A 23896-nucleotide genomic window follows, 5' to 3' on the forward strand; every position below is an offset into this window, starting at 1 on the left:
GACATTACATAGACTTACATTCATTTCCTGGAGACTTACCAGAACCATAACTCAAGTCTTCACCCTAAAATGTAATGAGTTACATAACTGAGACTTGTATTTTGTCTCCATAAGGAGAACAAGTCCCCACAATGTGGCTGTGGAATTAGATTTATGTCCCCACAACATGAGTAATATACCGTATGTCCAAACACACACACACACACACACACACACACACACACACACACACACACACACACACACACACACACACACTGTTGCATAACGTGATGTGATGGTGCTGCTGGCAGCTATCGGCTGGCTGGTGCACAGACGCTGCTGCTGTGGGTCTGATCTGTCCGACATGGGATAAACACAAGGCTCACGTGGACGGTGGAGGGAGCTTATGTGGTTGGAAGGAGAAATGTGCTGCTGTCACATGCTGCACTTTGTTTACATCTCAACCAACAGCACACAGCTTGTGTGTAATGACGACAGGGCGCCATTGTTCCTCCATGTGTCTCAGAGCTTGTGTTGAAAGAAATAATTCTAATGGATGTGAACACATACATTAAATCTGTTTTATGACAGAGAAGACGATGTGGATAGATAATCCTCCCATCAGGATCCAATAGCAAGGCTTGGAGTTGGAGTTTGAATACTCAGCAGCATGTTCAACTTGTTCTGGTGAGAAACGGAAGTTTTAATGTCACTAAATGACAGCTACAGTCTGAAGTGGTGCAGGAACACTTTGCCAACAGCTGGTGTGCTATTCCCAGAGCTCGCTCGCTCTAAATCGCAGGAATCTCGTGCAGCTGTGAAAGACGGCATGGGAACAGCCAACAGATGCTCATCATTAGCACAGGAATAACACAGAGCCCTGTTTCCAGGTTGATGACCAGCAGACAGCAGCGCATTTAAACATCTGCCTGCACACCTGACAGGGAGATATACGAGGTTAGTTAGCTGTAACGATGTAAGCGGTTGTGTTTTTGTGTGACAAGTAGATTAACTGTAGTTAAGATGTCACCAGTCAGACCGCTGTTAGTCAGCCTGTATGGAGCTGAAAAGCTGATTAAAGTCTTTACATGCAACGTGTTTGAATGCACGAGAACCAGCAATGGAAAAATGACAATTAAATAACTCTCTTTAGAACAAACTCCGCTTTTGACCAGGTCATACAGTCCTCATCAGTTTGACCTTTTACAAATGAGGCTGAGGTATGTTTGAAAGCCTCAGAACAAGTAAGAGGACATTGAGTGGACTGTTTTGTCCTCAGCAGCTTCCAAGATCCTACGATTACAGATTGAATCAAATATACAGACTTGTCTTTGTATACACACTGCATTTTTCTGTTATCAGACACACAAAAGGATCATTTTCTTCTGTACATGCAGCTGATAAACCATGATTTTACCCTTATTATGACTTCGCTGAGTACTTTTTTCCCCTGGGTGCCCCCCATGAGGCCCTGTCTGAAGACAAGCTGCTACTTTGGGCTGTAACAGCACGTTTCTCATCTCTGAGCATGTGTGTGTGAAGAATTCCTGATGGAGACAAGAAGAAAAAGCAGCTTCTCACTGTTTAAAATATCTTTAATGGTTCAGTTGGTATAGGATTTGGAAGCATTAAGTCAAGACATGGTCAGCAGCCATACAAAACAAAACCAACTAATCAATGTTGACTGAGAGGAAAATAAAATACAAAGGCAACACACACACACACACACACACACACACACACACACACACACACACACACACACATTCACACATACACTCAAAAAAAAGGACAATTAGGCAACGTCAGGTCATCACAGTAAAAAGATGCATCGATCCTAGTCAAACTCAACAGCATGCTGAAAATCAAAACCTGTAGCACTTTCAATGATGATCTCACACACACACGCACGCATGCACGCACACACACGCACGCACACACATTCATTCACAACTTGAACCAAGGCTGCAAAACAACCCTGATAGGTAAAATGTACAGTAAGACGCCTTTTAGAGAGAGAGAGAGAGGAAAAAAAAAACAATGCATAGACAAATAAAGAATGTTTTAAAACAAAAGTAAACATAAAAAAGACAAATGTCTTTGTCGTAGGCGGACAGCGTGACACATCTGTTGGCCATTTACACTGCGATGATTGCTGAGGACATTCAAATAGAAGTTATTGCCAACAGGATGCATGGATAACACTTTACCCATTGAAAAATGATTCGTTTTTTTTTTCTTCTGAAACATTTTAAAAGAGCGAGTAGCTTCCACAAATGTCAAGAATGTACAAACAATGGTCACTGTGGCAAAGCCTCGAAGAGCCTCCACTTGAATGAACATTATAAACCACGAGGCAGACATGCTTGGCTTCAAAACATTACGTTACAATTATTTTAAGTTATACAAGTTAACAAACTGTACTTAAAACACATTAAATATTGAGCCTGTCACTAGAAAAACATGTCGGTCATTAACAAATATTCATTGGAGCGTTTCCAGTTGAGTCAATTAAAACAGCGAAGGTTTTTTTTTTTAAATCACTTAAGGAATAAAAACATGGTTACAAAGTTCTTTTATCCATTGAAACAAACATAGAAGCTCTGTGCTAAATATCAAAATGTATTTTTTGCAAATATCCCATTGATAATAGTGCAAGAGATACAGTACAGTCAGAAATAGCACATAGTTCTTATGTTTGGCCTCACGTGTTCAGTTACAGGTAGTTAAAAATTAGAGTTTGTGTGTATTTTAGTGTGAACAAAGAGCCGCTGCTGATGGCGTTAAAGAGCGACTCGTGATAGGCTTTCACTATCTACTGGTTCTCCATCTTTAATGATGCGTTGGAGGAACTGGGAGTCAGTTCGATAAACAATAAATTACAACTACAGCTTGTCTCTCATCAATTTTCATGTTAATTTTATCTTACAGATAAAAAAAAGAACCAAAAAAATACGTACAATTGGCACAATCAATTATCATTATTCAATCATTATTGTGTTTTCCCAACTATGCTGTACAATAAAAAAAGGTTTTACATGTCACAATAACCCAAAACCAGGATTTGTTTGGGGAGAATGTGTCCACCTGTGTTTCATGTGATTATATCAGCTAGTGTCTTTAATTCTTATGCTTTCCTCGTGAGAAAAGCATTGTTGCACTCTCAACAGCCTATGGTTCAAAATAAAGCAGCAGAAGAACATGGGGGGGGGGCCTCATTTGTAAAAGCGTGCATAGATTAGACATGAGAAGAAACCCGTGGACGCTCGCCTGAACACAGCTTTAGAAATATCGATCATGTCACTGTCTTTGCTATCCTGCACTGTTACCCTGATGGGCGCCAAGGCGTCAATCGGCCTGTCATTCTGGTGTTTATACTTGTGAACAAAACTGCAAATCCACAAAGAGAAATGATCTTGAGTCAGTCAGACTTAACTCCGAAGATTGACAGAGAAAATAAAAACGTGCCATAGCCGCATGCTGATAAGCGCGGCGGAGGTCAGAGGTCACCGGAGCTCACTTCACTGTACTTGATGACTGTGTCGAGGTTCTACAACCGACTTCCTGCTGCAAGAAGGTGATAAACAAACAGGCCGGGATTTGATAAAAAGTTAAATTAACTGTCTGACAGGGATTATTAATACTTTAGATTTTATTTTACGGCTTTGCCTACGTGGTGGGTGCACCTTTCACGCCTCCTCCTAGACGCACAAAATGTTTAGAAATGAGGTCCCCCCCTCCCGTGTAGCAGAATACAATAGCCTTTATAACACAACAGCTAAATCAAAAACAATTTCAGCCCCATTAGGGGAAGCAGAAATAATTCAAATCTGTCCCCTAACACGATCAATCATCACACTCACTGCTTGACTCTTTGCTTCAATCAGCTGCTGACAGGTCAATTCCTCCAGTGACCACAGCAGATGTAACACGTAACACTGCCTAAAGTCTCAACACAGACAAAATAATACAAAACCACCCGAAAAAAAAAAACAAAAAACAAATGAAAAAATAAAATAAAAACACTACATTTGAAACTCATCCAAACAATCTGTGAGTGTTTTCACTGACTGCCTTGTTGCCAAGGCTTCAACCCACAGTGAAGCACTTGAGTGCATCTCTGGTAATGGTGTGCCAGCTTGTATGAGGAGGAGTCGGGGTGGAAAAGGCTGGGGGAGAGCGAGGCAGCCACCTCCTGGTGTCTCTTCCCCTCCTCTTCCGTCCCTCCCAGGTGCCCCTCTTCTCCTGAGCCCATCAGTGTCGTGTTTGTTGTTGTGGATCACGTTGTGCATGGCGGGACGGGGATGGGGCCGGATGCAGAGGGGCAGAATGGGGGGGTGGGGGGGTGGATGGGGGCAAGGGTCACTGGCGTCGGTCCTCCGTCTCTGACCGTGAGAACGCCATCACCACATCTTCTGCACCTGAGGACCAACAGCAGAATGTCAGCGCAGTTCTCCAAACAAGTGCAGGCTTTTTTCAAATGACACAGTGAGTGATTTTCATCTGACACGAGCAAAAAACATCTCAAATGGACACAACTGGAAACAAGAACTTCCAATTTACTGTAACTGCTGTGGATTGTGGGAATGAGGGCTTTTCAGGAGAATGAAGTGTTATAGTTGAGCTGTTATAGGAGCCAAAGTCTGATTCATAATATAACCCAGACATCCAGAAAAGCGTTCTTATCGACGGACTGAAGACTTCCAATTTCAGTGTGTCAAAGATGATGAATCAAGATGTGACGTACGAGCCGACTTTTATTCCACCTGACTCAGCAAGTGAATCTGGTGAGTTGGTTGGTTTGAGACTTGACAGATGAGGTGTTCATGTCCAGCACAGAACAATTATATTAGCCTTTATGAAATGATTGGAAACACTTCTTTTCTTTGCTTCAGATCAATAAGAGGAATGAGCTGTAAAGGACAGTTTCTGTGAAGTGAAGTCTGCACTTATGCAGGCAGACACACATAAAAGAGATGATCTGCATTCAGACATGTCCATAAGTGTCCTGCATCGGGCGCCAAAATGTGTCACAAGAAATCAACTGGGATCAGATTTTGTTTTAACTGCTCACTGTTGTTTTCTGTGGGACAACCGCTGTACAGAAAAATACATGTGGTCTCAGTCGTGTGTTCTGAGAGGAGGACCTTGTCCTGGATAAGTTGACCTGCGTACTAACAACAGGCCGATCAGTTCAGACGTTTATTGTGTACAAAGCCTCTCAGTGTGCTCATGGACACGTTGGCGTTCTTACTACATTGCTTTTCTGTCTACAGTCATCCCAGAGCCGTGATCACCCCAAAACGAATTTTAGTGCTAAGTCCAGGTCCTTGGATCCCGTCAGTATCTGTAAATCCTGTCAGCTGTGACTATAAAGCTGAAGGGGAATACGCGGCCATGAAAGCCCTTTAGGTGCATTCAGGTGATTTCTGCCCTGTTCACCCCGCCGCCGCAGCGCCCCGGTGGGAGATACTGTGACACATTGAGTGGCATCCCATGACAACACTTAGATCTGAGGCTTCAATACAGCTCAATCTCCTCTGCTGTTGCAGCTCAGCGCTGTGAAGCACAAGATCGTCTGTGGGTAAACAATGCTCGATTGCAGCTGGTGATATTAACCTCACTAAGCTGTGGAGAAAAGAATCAACGGGCTCAAAGAAAAGAGAGCGAAATGATCTGCAGTACGCAAGATCTGATTTCTCTCTACTCACTTTTACCAAGTTAATGAGGACAAACCGATAATTACCGTCTCATCTTGGTTGAGTCAACTAATGGATCCTGCCAGCTACACAACAGGACTTTGTCAGCTGGCTGTTGTTTAACAAGGAATCATTCATTAGTCTGTTGCCAACTGTGATTCATTAAGTCATTTGGGCCTGCCAACACCTGCTGAGACACTTTTTCTCAGATAAACGAATATACATTTAGCAATTCTATTTGAGTGAGATTAAACAAAATACACGGTGCTATTTCAGCGCCTCATATATCCAACTGTTCTTCCATATAGGCCTCAATCTTTTGGCAGGGACTCGTTAGAATTTGAGCACTTCAGTCTGTGGATCCTCCTGAAAAAGACACAGAGCTAAAAACGCTTCTGCCAGATGAAGCGGGAAAGTATTAAAATCCCTCTTGCGCCGCCATGCTTGGCAGCCTGGTGACCTGCTGCTTGGTAATGGAAGTAAACCGATTGTGAAATATATGAGAGCACTAAGTACATTCAGCAACATCTCTAGTATCCTTAATTTAAAAACATATCTATTCAGAAAGAGAGTGACAAACGACAGCTAGGTGCCACAGCCTGCAGACAGAACCATCACGGACTGAATTAAAAGCATCTGACAAGCTCCGATCACATAAATATCATTAACACCGTGTTCCACACCTTTGCGCAGCGCTGAGAAGAACTCCTAACGGCGCCTCATGCATGTCAGCTATTGAAAAAAAAACTCTCACCACAGCTCTCTAGTGCTTGTTAGAATTAATTATTGTGGAGATATGAAACTAGGCCAGGGACTGAGAGCTTCCACATGTATTTGGCACAATGGGCGGACCCTCCTCATCAGAGAGCGCAGACCCTCCAAACAGAATTTTGTGTTTCATTTGGCTATCTCTGCGGGGGAGATAATTAGCATGCTTCTATTCGGGTCGTCGCGAGCTCGGTAAGATGGAGACTTTTGGGGGGAGGGCGCCTTTTAATATGGACTTTCAAGTTCTTCTTCCCAAGGGAGCTCATTGGTTTACCAAACAAGGCTGTGGCAAACAGGAAGCAGCAGGCCGAAGCAGCACCGGGAGAGGAAACAAGATATAGAGTGATAAAAAAAATATTGGTGGAGACATGCTGTTCGACATCAGTTAATAACATAAATCACATCTGCTTTGAGGCAGCGCGTACGGATAACGATGCTTGAACAGGAGACAATTATGTAATACTGCACAACAGGGAACTCCACATGAACAACAGCGCTCCTGAATATCACTGCGGCTCCAGGTGATGCTTTGGCGCATGCATCTGCAACAACACCCACTTATCGCAACAACTGCACGTCTGGGCCTTTTTGCGGTTGCGTGAAGGAGACAGAGTTCGCTCTTGTGTAACGGGCCGTTCAGAGGACGGACGTGTCAGACACTGCGTAACTTGAGCCCAACGAGCAGCAGAAAACGCTCTCAAAATACACCCGCGGAGCCGAGTGGATGGCTGGGCTATATCTGTTCGACTTCTTTGCCTGAGAGTCATGTTTGGACCTCACCCTACCAGACACACGCACACATACACGCACACACGCATAATCACGATGGAAACGTCAAGTCCCTCAAAGCTGTTGCCTAGCGACAGATAAAATCAGTCTGCTCAGTGTCTTTCAGGGTGTTTGGATGCGGCTCTGGCCCCTCCCTGATCCCCTCCCTCCTCACTGGGCCTGATGGGGGCAAACAGAGTGGCTCTGGGAGACGGATTACATAAAGTACAGCAACAACAGGCCTGTCATCCGATTTCTCCTCTTTAATGCTTTTAAAGTCAAAAAAGCCGCCTCATTCATCACAGAAATTGTCTTTGATTGATCTGATTGACTGAAAATTTGGGTAACTGATCAGTTGTTCACGAATAAATAATAATTTGCTGCAGCCTCAGCCAAAAGCCGCCAGGACCCGAACATCCATCTATTCACCTGAACTATCAGCAAACAAAGTCTTTCTTCACACCTCTGAGACAGCAGAAATCAATATGTGGTTGAGAAAAGGCAGCGTGGAATTAACAAACCACGTCCCGATGTTCCACTGGAGCCTCTGAGGACAAGGGAGCGGCGAAAGGAACCTGAAGGGAGTTTGTTTGAAGTTGGAGGCGCCGCGCTGCATCCCTCGACTCCCTTCGCTCTGGATAAACACGAGCAGCCGTGTGACGACAGCAGCGTTGCAGCGACGAAGCGCAGGGTTATTACTCAGAGCAGCAACAGCATCTGAGGTCACAATCTGTGCAAGGTCAGCTGAGAGGATAAAGACGCGGGACCCCCCCACATGCAAACGACAGCAGGGGCGGGTTAAGAAGCATGGCACACAACAGGGGTGTGTGTGTGTGGTCCAGCTCGACATGTTGATGTCAACAAACACAGCGGGGCTATTCTGACAGAGTGCTGCTGCTATTAATCTGCTATTAACCAGTCACACAACTGAGTGTTGATGATGGAAGCCTAAAGTCCCTTTATGTTATCTTCTAAAGTTTGAAGTATACATTTCATTTTATTCTATTTTCCCACCACCTTTTCCTCTCCTACATGATTATGAGTCCATGGTAAATGTCAGATTTGTTCTTCACTTCACACCATGATGTTTCAGACGTTTAACGAGCTCTGAAACAAGGTTTAAGCAGCAGCAAACAGTCCTCCTCTAAACGGCTCCTTTAAAGATGGATTCAATTAATTTGGTATTTTATAGGCCAGTTGCACAAAATAAATGAGATTACAGGGCAGTAGATTTTCAGGGAGCGGGCCCAGCACTTTGAATCAGTTTTGTTTAAACTTTTGGTTTCTGCTGCCAATGGAGCGGAGATCATTAGGGAGAAAATTGGCTGATTTAGCAGATTAGAATTGGAAACTATCCTTCAGCATTTGTCTAGACAACCACATTTGGGTGAGAGATGATAGCATGTTTAAGAAGCCTCTGTGTTCCAGTTAGCTGTGTAGACATGGTACTTCATAGCTCTGAGTCTCCTGGCTGTGATTCATGCTGCAGTGAGGAAGAGGATAAAGCAAGAATCGATGTCCCTCTGCCCCGGCCGAGTCGCCGAACAAAGCCAGGTCCTTGCTCGGTGTCACGTGGCTTTCCCTCTAAAAGGCTGCTTTAAGCATTGCATGATACTCAGATAGTAACACAGACAAAGAGAAACAACATTGTGTATTGATGGCGCAGGGCTGCGGTAATATCTGAGACAACAGAGGCCATATTTCAGCAGGAAGGGACGGGACTGGCAGAGAGAGAGGGGCTGGAATATCACACTCTGGCTGTGTAATTAGCACTCCAGCTTGCCTCCAGGCCCCCTAATGACACCTGCTCCAATCTACCGATGCGGCATGTCGCAGCAACACCAAAGCCCACAGGGGAGCTTGGCTTTCCTGGGACAACTGGGGTTGCCAGGGCAACGCATCTTCATCTATCCTCTTTTGTCCAGGCTCTCAGACGTCCTTCTGGGAGGAGTAAACTTTCCTCATCAAATCAGACAGTATGACAAGTATTGTTGAAAGTGACGTGATGTCAGTCACAGAGAGCCGGGAATGAGAGTTAAAAGGGGAATAACAACAGCCTGATTGGAAAGATAAAAACTTGTGACCTCCCCATATTATGTTGCAACTACTGCTTCACAGAGAGACGCATTTATTATTCAGTATTACCCAAAAAAGGGGCAAATTACACCGGAACAGAGCCCCAAAACGCCAGGCTTCACTTAATGAGTTCACACTTCATTTCTCAACATTTAAACATAGCATACAAAGTCCTGCTCGCCCACTGTCCTCCGCTCGCCCACTGTCCTCTGTTCCTCTGCGCTGCCAGAATTCAGCGACATCAAGGTATTTACAGCGAGAAAGCTGAATGGAGAAATAAAATATATATATTCTCAGCCCCAGAGCCTTTGGCAGAGAATTCCTCTTTGGCCTGATTAAAATTGCAAAACAAAAATCTTCATTTGCATGTATGGTAATCAGCCAATTAAAACTATCTGAAATGCAAATTCAGTGACCCATAGACTTAAAAGAAATATGAATGGCAACCCCAGAGTTGGTCTTCTTGTGTTTCTGACAAGGACAAAGCCGATTTGGGGAATGAATCAGTGTTTCTGATCAGTCCTATAACATGTGATGAAGGATGACAACATTTCTGGACAGATCAGACTGCAGCACCTACAAATGTGTTTTCATTCTCATTCTGAACTGACAACATCAGCGATCTCATCCATTTGTCACATTAGATTCGCTTCTGTTTAACATTTCCAGTATCCAGCCTGGCCATGACTTAGAGTACTCAATATCTGATTGCGTCTCCACTACGTCATCGTGCCCATGGCGCCCTCTAAGCGTGCCGCCACTCGATCGACGAGGCCGTGTCTGACACGTGACACTCGCTCCGTGCTGAGCCCCCTTGAGGACGCTGCTATCAGAGCATCCTGCATCAACATGTTCAAACTGCCCTGTGTTTCAAACTGCTGTGTCCGGATTGTGACTCCAGTGCTAACAGCCGTGACACTTTCCCAATTTAACAACATTCAAACAATGCATTTTTTCAGGGGTGACAAAAGATTGTATAAACCTTCGCAGTAGCAGGCTAAATGGTATTACTTGACAACCTGAACGGGGTGAGTCATCCACTCTAAATTATTACTCTTCAAAACAGCTAGCTGAGCAGCAATGAGTGAAAAGGCGTTGCTTTTTATTACAGCTGTTACCAAGCTGATATTACACTATTCCCACTGTAAGCCTGTGCAGGAGAGGAGGGCAGGTTTTGAATAACGCTACAGAAAACAGCTTTGTCAAATGGGGCATGAAAGAACGGTGGATTTAACATCTGCAGCTCAACGAGACATTTTTCAAAAACGATTTTAACTCAGCACAAAGTGGAAATGGTCTTTCCCGCAGCTGGAAAATATTACTTAAACTAGCCCGTCCAGGGGAATGAAAAGAAAGAGGAAACAATCAAACTGAAGCTACAACCTCAGTGTCTGCTGCACAGATCAACCAGGCCTGTATGAGGCCTGAAGGTGGAACTGCTGCGAGCAGACACACTAATGATGTCAGATCACAGACAGACAAACAACTGCAGCGAGGAAAACTGTGGGCTATAGTCACAGAAGGTGCTGTCTGTATTGGTCAACCACAGACAGTATATATATATATATATATATATATATATATATATATATATATATATATATATATGGAAAAGAAAAGGAAGAAAAGAAATCTTTCTTCTTATTTGCTACTTGAAGTCTGTGCTTATTAAGAAGCACAATGTTGCAAGCACCAGTTGCGACAAAATTAAACATTTCCTTTCATCTATCAAATAGTGGACCTTCCTCTCCAGGTCACTGAATCTCTTCACCCGGAAAGGATCCTTGAATCCTACAAACCGCTGTCCTTCACTGCAGCGCTTAAAGAGTGTTTAACTCTCAGCTATCTCCACAATGTCCTAATCACACTACTTTAGATGCTGCCCACAAATAATTCATTGACACACTGAGGAGGTGGCAGGCTGCCAAATGACGCTAAATGTGTCTGTGATGTATAATGCATACCCGAAGCACCTTTCACCAGTCATATTCATCCATAATTGATGAGGCTCTTCCACCAGTATTGACACAGTACAGACATGGAGTCCGGTATCTACCAAAGGGCATGAAGAATAAGAGCGAGGGTGGGCAGCGCTACCTGACAGCGAGTCTGTCGTTGTTTAAACAGACAGAAAACATCCCTCAAACATGCAGGACTTAAAATCAGTGTCGGTCTCAGTTTTGGTTTGGCACTTGTTAAGATGGGATCTTCCACATCCTTCCTATGTGATGCAATGCTTAATGTTCTGCTGCTTCATGAAGAAAAATGGTGTGATAATGCAATCTGCACTGCCCATGATGCAACGGCCCACATTAAAATTTCAATGATGCATCTCATATTGCAGAATGAGGAAGAATTTATGACAATGCAGTTTAAAACCTCGCAGATCAAAACAGAGATAACAAAACCCCAGCGGAGAAGGACAAAAAGACAAAGTCATTGTGCCTTATACGTGCGTCCTTAATTCCCTGTATAAAATCCATAGACCTAATCCTTCTCTAACACAGAAAATCACAGATTTATCCATTCAAACCGTGTTTCCTTGCAGAGGAAGGACACAGACAAGGATATATAACAGTTCACTGGAGGTAAAGTGTCGCAAGCAATTTCCCCCCGACTTAAAGCCCCCCTGAGGGATCAATATCATAAGGGACAAAGTGAGGACTGGGCTCCGGCAGGTTTACCAGGAGGACAGCAGGGCTCCTGTCTGATTGCTGTGTTTGTAACAAGCCTGGAAAACAGCTGATAAGTCCATTACAGAAAATTCATCTGGAGCAATTTGCAGCTGCGCTCTCAGGTAACTGCAGCGCCTCCACAAACACCATTTTGTTTAATCTGGCACCCTCATGTGGCTCACAATGTGATAACTGTGGGGGAGACAAAGAAAGCTCAACAGCACCCTCTGGTGCCCTGAAAAAGTATGACCATCACGTGCAAGGTCATATTACTAAGTAAACCGAGTCTTTTAATAACACAAGAACAGTGATTTTCTTTATCGTATAAACACGTCAACCTCTGAACTCAGTGTTCTGTCTGTGCCACTTGTGAGAAGCAGCGGTGAAACTGGCGATGCGCTCATGCCGAGGATGAGTCACATGTTTCCAGTCAGCCACGCTGTTTGCTGCGTGAGTAATCTCACAGTGCTGGTGGGCAGCCGAGTCGGCCTCAGTGCGCAGTCAGGGAATCCGTCAGGCCTGCTGGTGGAAGGCTTAAGAGGTGTGTGTGTGTGTGTGTGTGTGTGTGTGTGGAGGGATTTTCCCTTGTTTTCGGTCTGGGCAAAGCAACACTTCTGTGACATGTGAAGTGTTTGTGAGCTCATGTAAATGTGTTTCGAATTAGCCAACTGTAGCCTTCTGACCTCATACCTTTAAAAATCCAAATATTAAAACTACAACTAAAACTATATAAACTTAAACTATTCCCCTGCATGGGAGAGGTAAGTAACTCACACCTGTAAATGAAACACATTTCACATTTGAAGTTGTTGAAGACTGCACTATAACTGTGTGTGCTTGCGTGTGAGTGTGACAGTGTGTGTGTGTGTGTGTGTGTGTGTGTCACAGTCTTACCCTGGTCTATGTTGTGCTGTGGTAGCTGGCTCATCTGACTGTGGACCACACCTGCGTAATTCCGGAGAAAAGCCTCTTCACTCGGTGTAAGCTGAGGAGGAGTAAAGAAAGTGACGTTTCCAGAGACTGACACAAGATTTTTTACGTTGAAGCAGTTGTGCGTTTATCCTGCTGATTTGTGCAATCAAGAGACATTTGGGATGCAAAATATTTGGAGTTTTTACACGAATTAGTTCATAAAAATTTGTATTCTGGTGCACATCTGTCTCTTCAATCGTTTAAGGGCCACAGGAATATTTGACTGTTCTGCCCATTTAGAAAGTGATAGAGCTGTTTACTGACGTGTGCAGAAAATGTAATTCTCCTCCAGCGTTAACAGTCACACACTCTGCCTGTCTGAAAGCAGAGCATCTTCTAATGTCGTCTCTTGGTGACAAGTGTTTTAGCTCTGCGGTTTCTACCTTTGGGAAACATCTGCTTGCTGACTGGAAACGCAGACCGACTTGTATAAAAATCTAATTGCTAACAACAAACTTAAGAAAATAATACTTCTTCTGAATGGATTCACATTTGATATGGACTCTGACTTTTTGGTTTAGACCCTGCATGTACACACATTTTACATTTCTATCTGCTGGTTATCTTTAAAGAAATGTTTTGAAGGAGGACAGGTTTGTATATAAACTCGCTTCTGTAAACTCATTATCATTAAGAAAGCAGTCAGCTTTTTGTTCTCCAGAGGTTGTTCATAAACTCATCTCTCCTCCACACTGTCAAAAGGCCTCTACTACCAGAGCTGAACGGAAAACACATCTCTGGAGCCGCCATCTACTCTACTGGATACATACATACAAAGTCAGGTGGATATGTTTGCTGGGAAATGAAACAAAAAACCATTGGATTCCAGAGGGCTGTACAGTGACCATCAAAGGATTTTGACCTTGATGGCTTCCAACAAACTTAAGAATGCAGTCAATTTAATTATAGTTTGAGATCGTACTGACAGCCTCTGGTCTTGATGGCCATGTTGGCACAGTTTCACAGGGGCAGATTTCAGGCTGACATCATCTGTGTGTCAAGACACTTACATTTGATCCCATTTTCTTTAGCATGAGCAGGACCCGCACTTTCTGTTGGATGTACATGTCTTCAGGAGACTTCCCCGGGGCCTCCTCGCGGTTCATCCCCCCTGCTCCTGTGGCTCTGGACACACAAACAAATCCACGTCACACAAGAGCTGCGAAAAGTCACAGCTACGCAAACAATCAGTTATAAATACTCATACTCTGGGTTGTTTCAGCCACACAGTCTGGCTGACCATAAGGTGACAGAGTGATAGTTTCACCAGGTAGCTAAAGAGTGATTTTACATGCTTTGCCCTTTTAATGTTCTTCTGTGCTACTACATTATTCTGGATAAGTTCTGTACTGAATACAAAAAACCTTTTAAACACAACACTGACGACCACTGTGTAAGTCACATTATTTTTGGCAGTGTTCTTCAGCAAATCTGAGGTTCAGAGGTCGACCAATAGTAGACTGTTAAAGGCCGATACCATACCATAAGATAAGAGAGATAACACTATTAATCCCCCATAGGGCAAAATAGTATCAGTAATGTAAAATGAGACAAAGAAGACAATAAAAAAATACATAATTAAACTAAATCAACTATATATACACATATATCCACATATTCTATCTTGAGAATTGCACATGGTTTAAGTACAGTGTTTTCCACTACTGCACAGTATATAAAAATATGTATATGCACAGACTGGTACAAAAAAAGATAAAAAATATGTAATATTGAAGAAAATATGTAATATTGAAGATATTGCATGGATGTAACGGCAAGGTGCTAAACAGAAAAACACAGGTAGAGCAAGTATGTAAACACAGTGCTACATTAAACAATAGAGCAATAACAAAAGTTTGGAGCAATCTTTGGCTTTATTAGAAAACGAATAACTGATGAACAGAACATCAAACTAACTGTGAAAAAAATTAAAAAAATCTATGGAGCCTCCAAGCAACTCTGATGTATAGCAACATATGAGACAGACTGCATTTCAATTATCGAATGTTTTCTGGTCCGACTCCTCAGACGTACAGTGCTGGGCTGGAACTAGAAGTTTTACTATGAGGGAGAATAAAAAACAGAAGCTAGTCTGTGTGATAAGCACAGCATTGATCGGCTCATGTGATCCAAACAGTGGTGGCGATATTAGATGTCAGGGGCCTTGTCCCAGTGCAGGTTTGGCATTTCACAGCATGAATGGCTGTTATTAATATTGCATGGCACTTTTCACACAGATCTCGCCCCTGCCTGCTCCTTCCATCCTTATTCTCCGTCTAACTAATGACCTATTTTCACTGTCAGTCTGCAGAGATGCAAAATATAGGCAAAGGCGGAGAGAAAGGGGGAGGGAAAAGAAGGCGATAAAAGGAGCTGCCAAAGCTAATGCGGATGACAGAAAAGGGATAGGTTCCACTGTGATAGCACATATAACACACATCAAGGTCGGCCGCTGTCGCATTAGATCTCTGCTCTAACGTGCCAACAAGACAAAGCAAACAGCGCAGCTTGATATTCAGCCTGAATTTGCTAATTGAAATAGCTAAAGAAATAATTGACAGCAAAGAGTAAAATTAGTCTTTAGAGGGATAAATCTGGCGACAAAAATCTGATTTAATGGAGAGAATATCAGTATGCAAGTCAGGATGTGTTCTCCCCCTAAGAAGCCTTCATAAAAAGCCTACGGGAGCCCCAGTGACTATGATAGTTCTGGCAATTTATTTTGGCCTCTTATCTATACAAAGGACCACTAATGCATGTTGACAGGCTGTTTGATGTGGGGTTATATTTAATTGAGGAGCTGGCTCGCCGTCCCCCCTTCTCAGAGCCCAGAGGGCGGGGGGGTGGGGTGGGTGGGGGGTGACGAATGGGGCGTCGTTGGCCATTGGCTGGCGTTTGGGTGCCACTGTGAGCGTGTGGATTCATCAAGATCAGTGCAGCTGGAGACCATGCTCCTGGCTATAGTTCTCATCATTATAGCAAGCTTTAGTGGCTGCAAGCAACCAGGACTTGACTTGTCCACTGGACTGTTTTCAGCCACATGAGGTGGTAGCAGGATATGAAAGAGGGGCAGATGAATACATTAGTTAATCGCTTACACCTGAGCATCAGGCAGAGTTTAATTGGAGAGCCACTGAAGTCTCAAAGTAGATGGACACAGCTCACTGGTGTCAGTTCCTCAGTGCACCTTCAGGGTGGTGGTGTGTGAATGTATTTGAGTGGGGGTAGTAATGCACAGAGGATGCTGGTGGAGGGTATTGGGGGTGGCTTCATATCAGCAGCAGTGACATGTTTGATCACGTCTCCAAGCTTCTGCTTTCAGAAAAATGGAGGAGCTGAGACCCCGGGCAGACAGAGCCACCAGCGAGGCAATGTACAGAATGAATGATAGAAACTCAGAGCACCAGTCTGCCAGACTGATGCTCACTGGGAATACAACGGTCACTGCATGTGAGCGGATGAAGAGAAGGACTGAAAAATAGTCTTCACTGTAATTGTCAAAGGGTGTCGTCTTGATACGATATAACAAACAGCCATTAATATTCAGGCATATTTTGAGACTTGACAACTTCACCGTTTTCATGTCTGCTACAGCACAAAAGGCCAATATATTCCACAATCATCATCTGTATAAATAGGCCCACTGCTTTCATGACTGAGTCATTTCTGATCCTCTGATGTTTGCTTTTGAAGTTTGAAAACTGGCCATATTTAGTAGCATCTCTGCCCAGGCTGCTGACTGTTCTGAGGCTTGCAATTTGTATTTTTACCAGCTTGGGAAAAAAACAAAACAAAACATATAATCTCATCCCACTTTCGCAGCGATATCTGCTATAAGAAGAGCAAGTGTAGTGCGTTGAATCCAATGGGGAGAACTCTGCAGGAAAGAAAAACATGGTGGAATTGTAAATGAGAGTGATCAGTGATGTTCTTCTATTGCCATGACATGTTTGTGAGTCACATTATGAAAGGAAAAACGAGTCTGATCCCATCCTTTTGGAGATTTCACATATTCTTCTTCTGGCTGACTAATTTGTAGATGACTATTTTGGCAGCAGGGCAGCTGCAGAACTGGAATCATTATAATTCTGGTACGCAGTGAACTGGATGACAACATGCATACAATAGTGATTAACATTGTGCATATGATTATGTAATGGGTAGTTTCATCCATGCAATTCTGTTCACCAAGCAAGCTTTCCAACCATGCTTATAATTCCAACAATGCTCCAGATGGTGCTTGGGATGCCTGGTGTACAATGTCTCACTGCCACGGACTTAAACCCCAAATAATGGCTTCCTGGGTATCACTGCTGGATTACAACATTTTAAACATACTGGGTCATGGTTAAGCACAGTTAAAGCCAACATTCACATATGTCCTAATAGGCAGGTGCATTACCAGGGGGCCTGTATCTTGAAATATTTGGCAAGCAGAGGGCTGCAACTATCTGTTTTCGTTATTTATTTTTGTCTGACCTTGTACAATTATCCCTCCAAATATCAAACTTTTTACACAAAATTCAGACTTGAGCTGCAACAATTAGACAATTGATTAGTCGATTGAAAAACAAAATCAATTGCTAGCTATCAGTTAATTGTTTCAGTCATTTTTCAAGCAAAAATGCCAAACATTTGCTGGTTCCAGCTGCTTCAGTGAAAGGATTTGCTGCTTTTCTTCATTGTCTGTCATTTCTGATATTAAATGAAGGGTTTTGCTTGGACAAAAGAAGCAATCTGGAGACGTCACTTTCAGCTCTGGGAAATTGGGATAAACAGTTTTCGCAATCTTTTGACATCCTAAGCAAGGAATTGATTTATTGAGAAAATAATCTGCAGATTAACCGATAACGGAAATACTCATCAGTGACAGCCCTAAGGCAGACTGGCCCATAAAATCACAGCAAGACACTGATACAATCTGTCACACATCTCTTAATATTTCTACAAGCTGCGTTCTGATTAAACTCCTCTGGGAAGATGTAAAAAAACAAACTCTTCTATTTATACAGAGAGATGTCTGAATTACACGTTCGCCACAACACCAAACAACCAGAATCCATCTAGACCGCTCTTTGACAGTTTAGACCTAAGCTGCTTATTGTGTGATATTTGTATGGTCTGACATATCCGCTAAATCATATTTAAGAAGACAGCTCGAAAGAAAGAATTACAAGTGACACACAACTGAGCTAAAAACTTATAGTGTTTTGAATTGAGACCTTCCTATGTATAACCTACTAGGAGCATTACTCTGACATACACACTCTTCTGTGTAACATGTCTTGCATCATTTCAATAAGGGTCCTGTCAGGCTCCTTTGTCTGTGCTTGATGTTACGTTCTAGAGGTGGGCTGGCTCAACACTAATCCCTCTGGGGATGCTCAGCCAGCCTCAGACGCATGCGGCTAATATTCCAGACGTAATCAAAGGCTTTCTTTAATGCTGATCTAGGCCTAATCCCCCTTCTCTGCCCATGTTGGGCTCTTGTTAGTGTTGTGATGTTGGACTGAGCTGAGACGTCGAGCTCTGTGAGCCCCTCTAGGCAGCCCAGCTAAATAACAGCATTGCTGATACTGGACTGAGAAATCTGAAAGGCACAAAAAACAACTGCAGGGCCAGCTTCAGACCACCGATCTGTGCACATGGTGGTGGTGGGACACAAAACTGATATGGAATTGTTGTGATGATTAGGATGAGGTGCATCTATGCTGGACTCTTTAAAAAAGCCTTAAATATACTACGCAGAAAAAAAATGTACAAAATCATACAGAAGTAATCATCACTCTCTCATCTCATCATCATTTATGACCCAACGGAAGTGTGTGGCTGTGTATTTATCAGCCCTCTGCCTATATTTGCAGATATTTCTTCTTATTTCCCTGCAGACGGGATATTTCGAGGCTGAACCTTTAGGCACTGGGTGTGCAGCCGCCAGCCAATAACAGCGAGCAGGTAAGCTCAAGACTTAATAAAAAGGTAGCAACCAGGTGCCAGAGTGTAAGCAGCACACATCCAAGAGGAGGCCAGGAAAGTGGCGGACACAGCACTGAAACTGTTTGCTCACGAACAACAACAAACAGTTCCTGCACAGAAGACATTTAAAAGCACACTCTGTACATACGTCCTTCCATTATACAGTTACTCAGTTGTGTATATTTCTGGCTTTTGAAAAAGTATTTAATGATTTCAGGGGCCAGTCGTTCATCCTCACTTACAGCTATCATGATGTATCACAAATGGCTCTCTTCCAATCAGCTGTGTTTTGCAGAATGACCTGCATTTCAATACCACTGTCAACATGAGCAATGTACTGAGATACTTTTGTATCATAAGTTAGCATCTGATTCCCTGCCCTTTGAGCACATGGCAGGAGACTGAATATGTGCTATTGCTGCAGTAGGCTGGAATCAAAATTATAATATTAGTATGAATATTTTCTTTAGATACGCATCTTGTAAAAGTCAATGGATGCAAAATCAGAATAAAGGGCTGCGTTAGACTGGTGCTCTGCATTCCAGGTTTCTTGTGTACATTTGTGTATTGACTGAAAAGACTTCTCAAGACTGTTTCAACACTGTGACCGGGCCACACAGTGCAGCCAGGATCTGCTGCCAGAGATTACAGTATGCAATGTGATAGGCCCTCACATTTGCTGAGGGTCATGAAGGGTAGAGGCTGCCACGGCGCACCCGCTCAGTCACACATGGCCCTGTACACTTGTCGAGTTTGTTACTGGTTCTAGAATCAGTAGCTCACATGATGCACAACGTCTGATTGTTTCAGAAATCTAATTCCTCCAGCAAGCAGAAAAACAAGAAACAGGCCTCTGAGTTGATGGACAAAATGTCTCTGAGCTTTTCCTGAATGCTGCTAAGAGCCAGAGCTCTACAAGACCTGGAAAGGTCGCCCGCCTCCACAGACAGGAAAAACTGAGAAGGAAAAATAACTTGAATTCAATTATGAGCTGCTCTAACATCCAAGGCAAATGTGTGAGAAACTTAAGTAGGCTAGAAGCCCGGTGTGGCTGCCAGCTGGGCCAACAACCTGGCCTGGTTCTGTAGAGCAGCTGTGTCACTGCAGGTACCAACACTCACACGCAAGCAAGCATGCTTTCCTCTCCTGATGGCTAACCATGTCATGAAACCTAATAAAACAGCTCATGCTGAAATTAGGACAGAGCAATAGTCTCATTCAACATGGCAGCTAAGAAAAAAGAACGTTAATTTGATTGTTTATCAAGTGACTCTTTAAGTGATACTGTCACACCATATAATAGTGTAGAAAATTGGGCTGCAATTTATGATTATCTATATTATCAATGAATCTGTCACTTATAAACTGGACTAAACACTTAGTTATTTTGTTTGTGATAAAGGAGTATAATGGTTGAAAATCTAAGGATACTAATTTCTGTGTAACAGACAAAAGCGGTACATACATTTTAGAAGCTGGAAGCAGTAAAAAATTATTTTTTTTTGCATTTTTGCAAGATAAATGATTGCTGACGATTTACAGATGATCAAAATTGTCAACTATTTATTTCTGTAAATTAACTGACAAAATGTTTCAGAACAAGAAAGAAACAAATCCTTTCGACAGGTGGAATCAGTCTCCTTGCCCAACAAAACACAGCTTCTACCCAAGCAAACCTGCAGGAACTATAATGGAAACTATCTGACCAGCCGGACACCCAGCAGACTGGTTCCCTCCAGGTCGGAGCAGCATGGGGTCCTAAAACAGCGTGAGCCAGACGAGCAGACACTGCAGGCCAGAAAGGCTCTGGCTTGGACTTGGTGGATGTCTGCACGCTGTCTTTGTGTGAAGCCATCTCCTCACATGTACAGTGCCCACAACAATGGCTACAGTATTTGGGGACAATGGTGATGAACTGGATTGTGAAAACATGATTGATAAGTAGGTCATGTCTTGTTGTCACCTCGTGAGGCATGAACTCATACAATCCTGCTCAACTGTACAGGCTTAGTTCATAGCTGGGTTTCTGGGTGTGCTTAACTGTCCTTTGACTATTTTTGTGCAACACTAAGGACTAGGACCTACGGAGAGTGAGTTACAGTAGCAAGATCCTGAAATTTCACTAATTCATACCTAAAGTCACCGGGAAACAAAAACTTTCTCTAGATAGTTTTAAAAAAAACCTACTAGGCTTCAAATAATAGCGTGTGCATTTGTAATGCTGCTACAGTTCAGTGGGAACTTGTATGAAAATGTAACTGTTTTTCAGCAAAAACATTTTATGATGAGATTCAGTCAACCTCATTTTGCACATTTTTCCAAGATAACAAATTTGATACTACCAAGTCACTCACAGACCAAGCTACATAACATAATTAAATCTGGTCTATGATCACAGAACATCTTAGCTCACTCCTCAGGGTTCCTCAAAGGAATCGAAACAGAAGCTGCTGCCTTAAGCTGGTCCCTTGGGGGGTGCGGCTGCAAGATTTCAAAAGCGCCAGCGTCAAAGCGAAGCATAAAATTCTGAAAGTTGTATGATCTGAGAGCTTGGAACAATACGGCGCAATGCAAATGTGCAGGATACACACATGCACAACAGACAAAGAACTGCAAATAGAAGAGATGGCTATGCTTTCTTTAAAGTTAAAAAGCTTTGGTGGTCATCAGGAGGCCTCTGTCATTTGCACTGCAGGCATAAGCCAAGAAGGGATGCAAGCAGCTCCAGAGTCATAGTGTCAGGTCTCAACAGGCTCCTGTGTGGGCTGGTTCATGCTGACAGGGTGACAACTTCTTGTGCCAAACGCAGAGCAGAGGTTGTGAGATAAACCGGTCCACCCTCCCAAACTACTCTCACAGGCAGCTGATGAGATCCCCTTGGGGCTCAAGGGAGCTGAGCAGCCTCTGAAGAGCACCTGCCCTCAGTGTGAGGAGGGGAGGGAGGCGAGGCGAGGCCAGGGGGTCCTAATTTCTCTCCAAAATCCAGCCAGCTAGGGGAATGTGCGAACTAAGGCAGGCTTGACATACTGTAGTCCATGACCAACTGCACTAGGTGCCAGGAGGGTTCAGAGCACTTGCCTGTGGCCAAGCCCTGATACCCACTGGCTGCAGCACTCATCAATGCCCCGCAGCCGGCAGGGTGCCAGCTTCACCATCCAAAGGGTTGTCAGCTATCTGACATGTGGGGGAAAGCAGACACTGTAGAAGGCAGGGTGGCACAATACATCCATGGGTGGCGTGATCCCAAAATAGAAAAGCAACGAAGGAGTTATGGGAAAAGCTAAGTTGAACATGAAAACCAATTTGAAATAAAGTGACAACATGCACAGCAACGTTTTAAATGTTCGCTAAGTGCTGGCATTGTCCTGGCTGACTGCTATGCGTTTGGTGAGTGGGACAAATGGGTCTGTAGTTTGAATTTACATGCAGTTTTGCATCATGCACATGGAGTCTGCTAAATTAATTGTTATCAGCAGGAAGCAGAAAACGTCGTTGTTTAAGCCACGTTAGGTCCCACATTGTTAACATCATAGTCGTCGGAACAAGTAAACCAAACTATAACGTGAACGCCAACGAGGTTCTGCATAAGGTAACGTTAGCTGAAATTGATAGTATTTCACTGTGGGTTATGCCTCGATGTTGACAGTTTTCTTCGGAGACAAACTCTGACTGAACATTAACAAAACAAAAAAACGCCTCGGTTTTCTAATAGATGGATCCACATGACTGTGAAGGTTCCTGTTATCATGTTCAAACTGTAGCAGCGCTCATGCTAGCAAGCAGCAAACCCTCAGCGCCTTTTCGACATGAATCTGAAGCAACATCCGTCGTGAAAAAATGTATGGATACTAATTTCTCTCACTGACTTACACGTCGCGTTCATTTCGACTTGACAAACATTTAATTTTGTCTCCACCAAACCCGCGCTACCTTTAGCAAAGCAGCCAATGCTAACCAGCAAGCTAGCTCGCTAGCATGCCCGAGACAAAAGCCTGAATGAAGTTCCTATGGGTGCAAACACCATCCAGGTACCGCTGCTCTGCCAGAAGTGTAAACGCTGAGATTCAAACACACGTATCGTTTCAAAAACCCCTGACAACGTGCGCCTCGTCAAGAAAACAGCACATAAGAGCTTACCCCTCCTGGTCCAGCTTTTCTTTCTTCTGTGCTCTGTTTGAATGGTGTGTGTTGTTGTAGGAGGGCGTCCTGTTCCGGGGTCACATCCCTCCAGTCGGCAGAGCTACGGCGAACTGACTCAACGCAGCCGGAGCCCTGGCTGTGCAGTACCGCTGCCGGCCACAGGGGCCGCCACAGCCAACATAGTCTCCAGGATATCTTACAAAACTTACCCTCTAAACACACATACCAGAGAATAGCAAAAAAAAAAAAAAAACTGCAAATACCATTTTTACTTCACTTTTTCTATTCAAGTTTTCTTCTCCAATTTGCAGATTCTTATTTTTTGTCTTTATGTATTTCTGTCATTTTGTTTTTCTGACTGCTCTGTAAGAAATAAATTGATTGTCTCAATATCAAACTACATATACCTACCAAAATATATATCTGAATACATATCCTTCTCTGATGCTATGTCTTATTCTCGTAATAGGAAAGTGATCAAAACATATACAATGACACACAATACAGATAATAAGTCTGTTATCTCTCCACCTTAGGATACAGTATGTTCACTTGTCTTGTGTATTGATGATGTATTAAATAAAGAGAAAAAACACACTGAGAACAATCACAGCATTATAGCTATTCTTTCTTCTGTTCATTTATAAAGAGATTGTACTTCCAGATGTTACTGTCTAAAAACTGGATTATTATTTTCCACACATTAGTTAAGGGGTGGGGTGGGGTGGGGGGGACATGTTTTTGTGAAGTGTGACCTCCCACTAACTTGTGCTGGTGACCATTATTATTCAGGAAAAGGAAAATGGAAAAGAGGGGACTTTGGTGGCTCTGGCCTTCATC

At 43.3% G+C, this 23896-nt stretch overlaps 1 protein-coding gene across 1 annotated transcript; it reads right to left on the bottom strand.

Annotated features, from left to right (window-relative positions):
• Positions 1–1562: 1562 nt before the first annotated feature.
• ctnnbip1 (catenin, beta interacting protein 1) lies at positions 1563–23183 on the bottom strand. The gene is made up of 4 exons (XM_070969113.1): positions 23054–23183; positions 13951–14065; positions 12863–12953; positions 1563–4403 (listed from the first exon to the last, which is right to left on the bottom strand). Exons 2-4 carry the CDS (start codon positions 14044–14046, stop codon positions 4345–4347), a joined length of 246 nt encoding a protein of 81 aa, XP_070825214.1. The 5' UTR covers positions 14047–14065; positions 23054–23183; the 3' UTR covers positions 1563–4344.
• Positions 23184–23896: the final 713 nt, after the last annotated feature.

Source organism: Chaetodon trifascialis, chromosome 8 (assembly GCF_039877785.1).
Source record: "Chaetodon trifascialis isolate fChaTrf1 chromosome 8, fChaTrf1.hap1, whole genome shotgun sequence".
NCBI lineage: Eukaryota > Metazoa > Chordata > Actinopteri > Chaetodontiformes > Chaetodontidae > Chaetodon > Chaetodon trifascialis.

Bases quoted from the DNA above. Each gene is read 5' to 3' on its own strand.
- ctnnbip1 (XM_070969113.1), bottom strand. From the start codon at position 14,046: ATGAACCGCGAGGAGGCCCCGGGGAAGTCTCCTGAAGACATGTACATC. The intron at 12,954-13,950 runs GTAAGTGTCTTG...ACTCCTCCTCAG, and splicing joins TAAAGAAAATGGGATCAAAT to CTTACACCGAGTGAAGAGGC. The intron at 4,404-12,862 runs GTAAGACTGTGA...GTTGGTCCTCAG, and splicing joins ACAGCACAACATAGACCAGG to GTGCAGAAGATGTGGTGATG.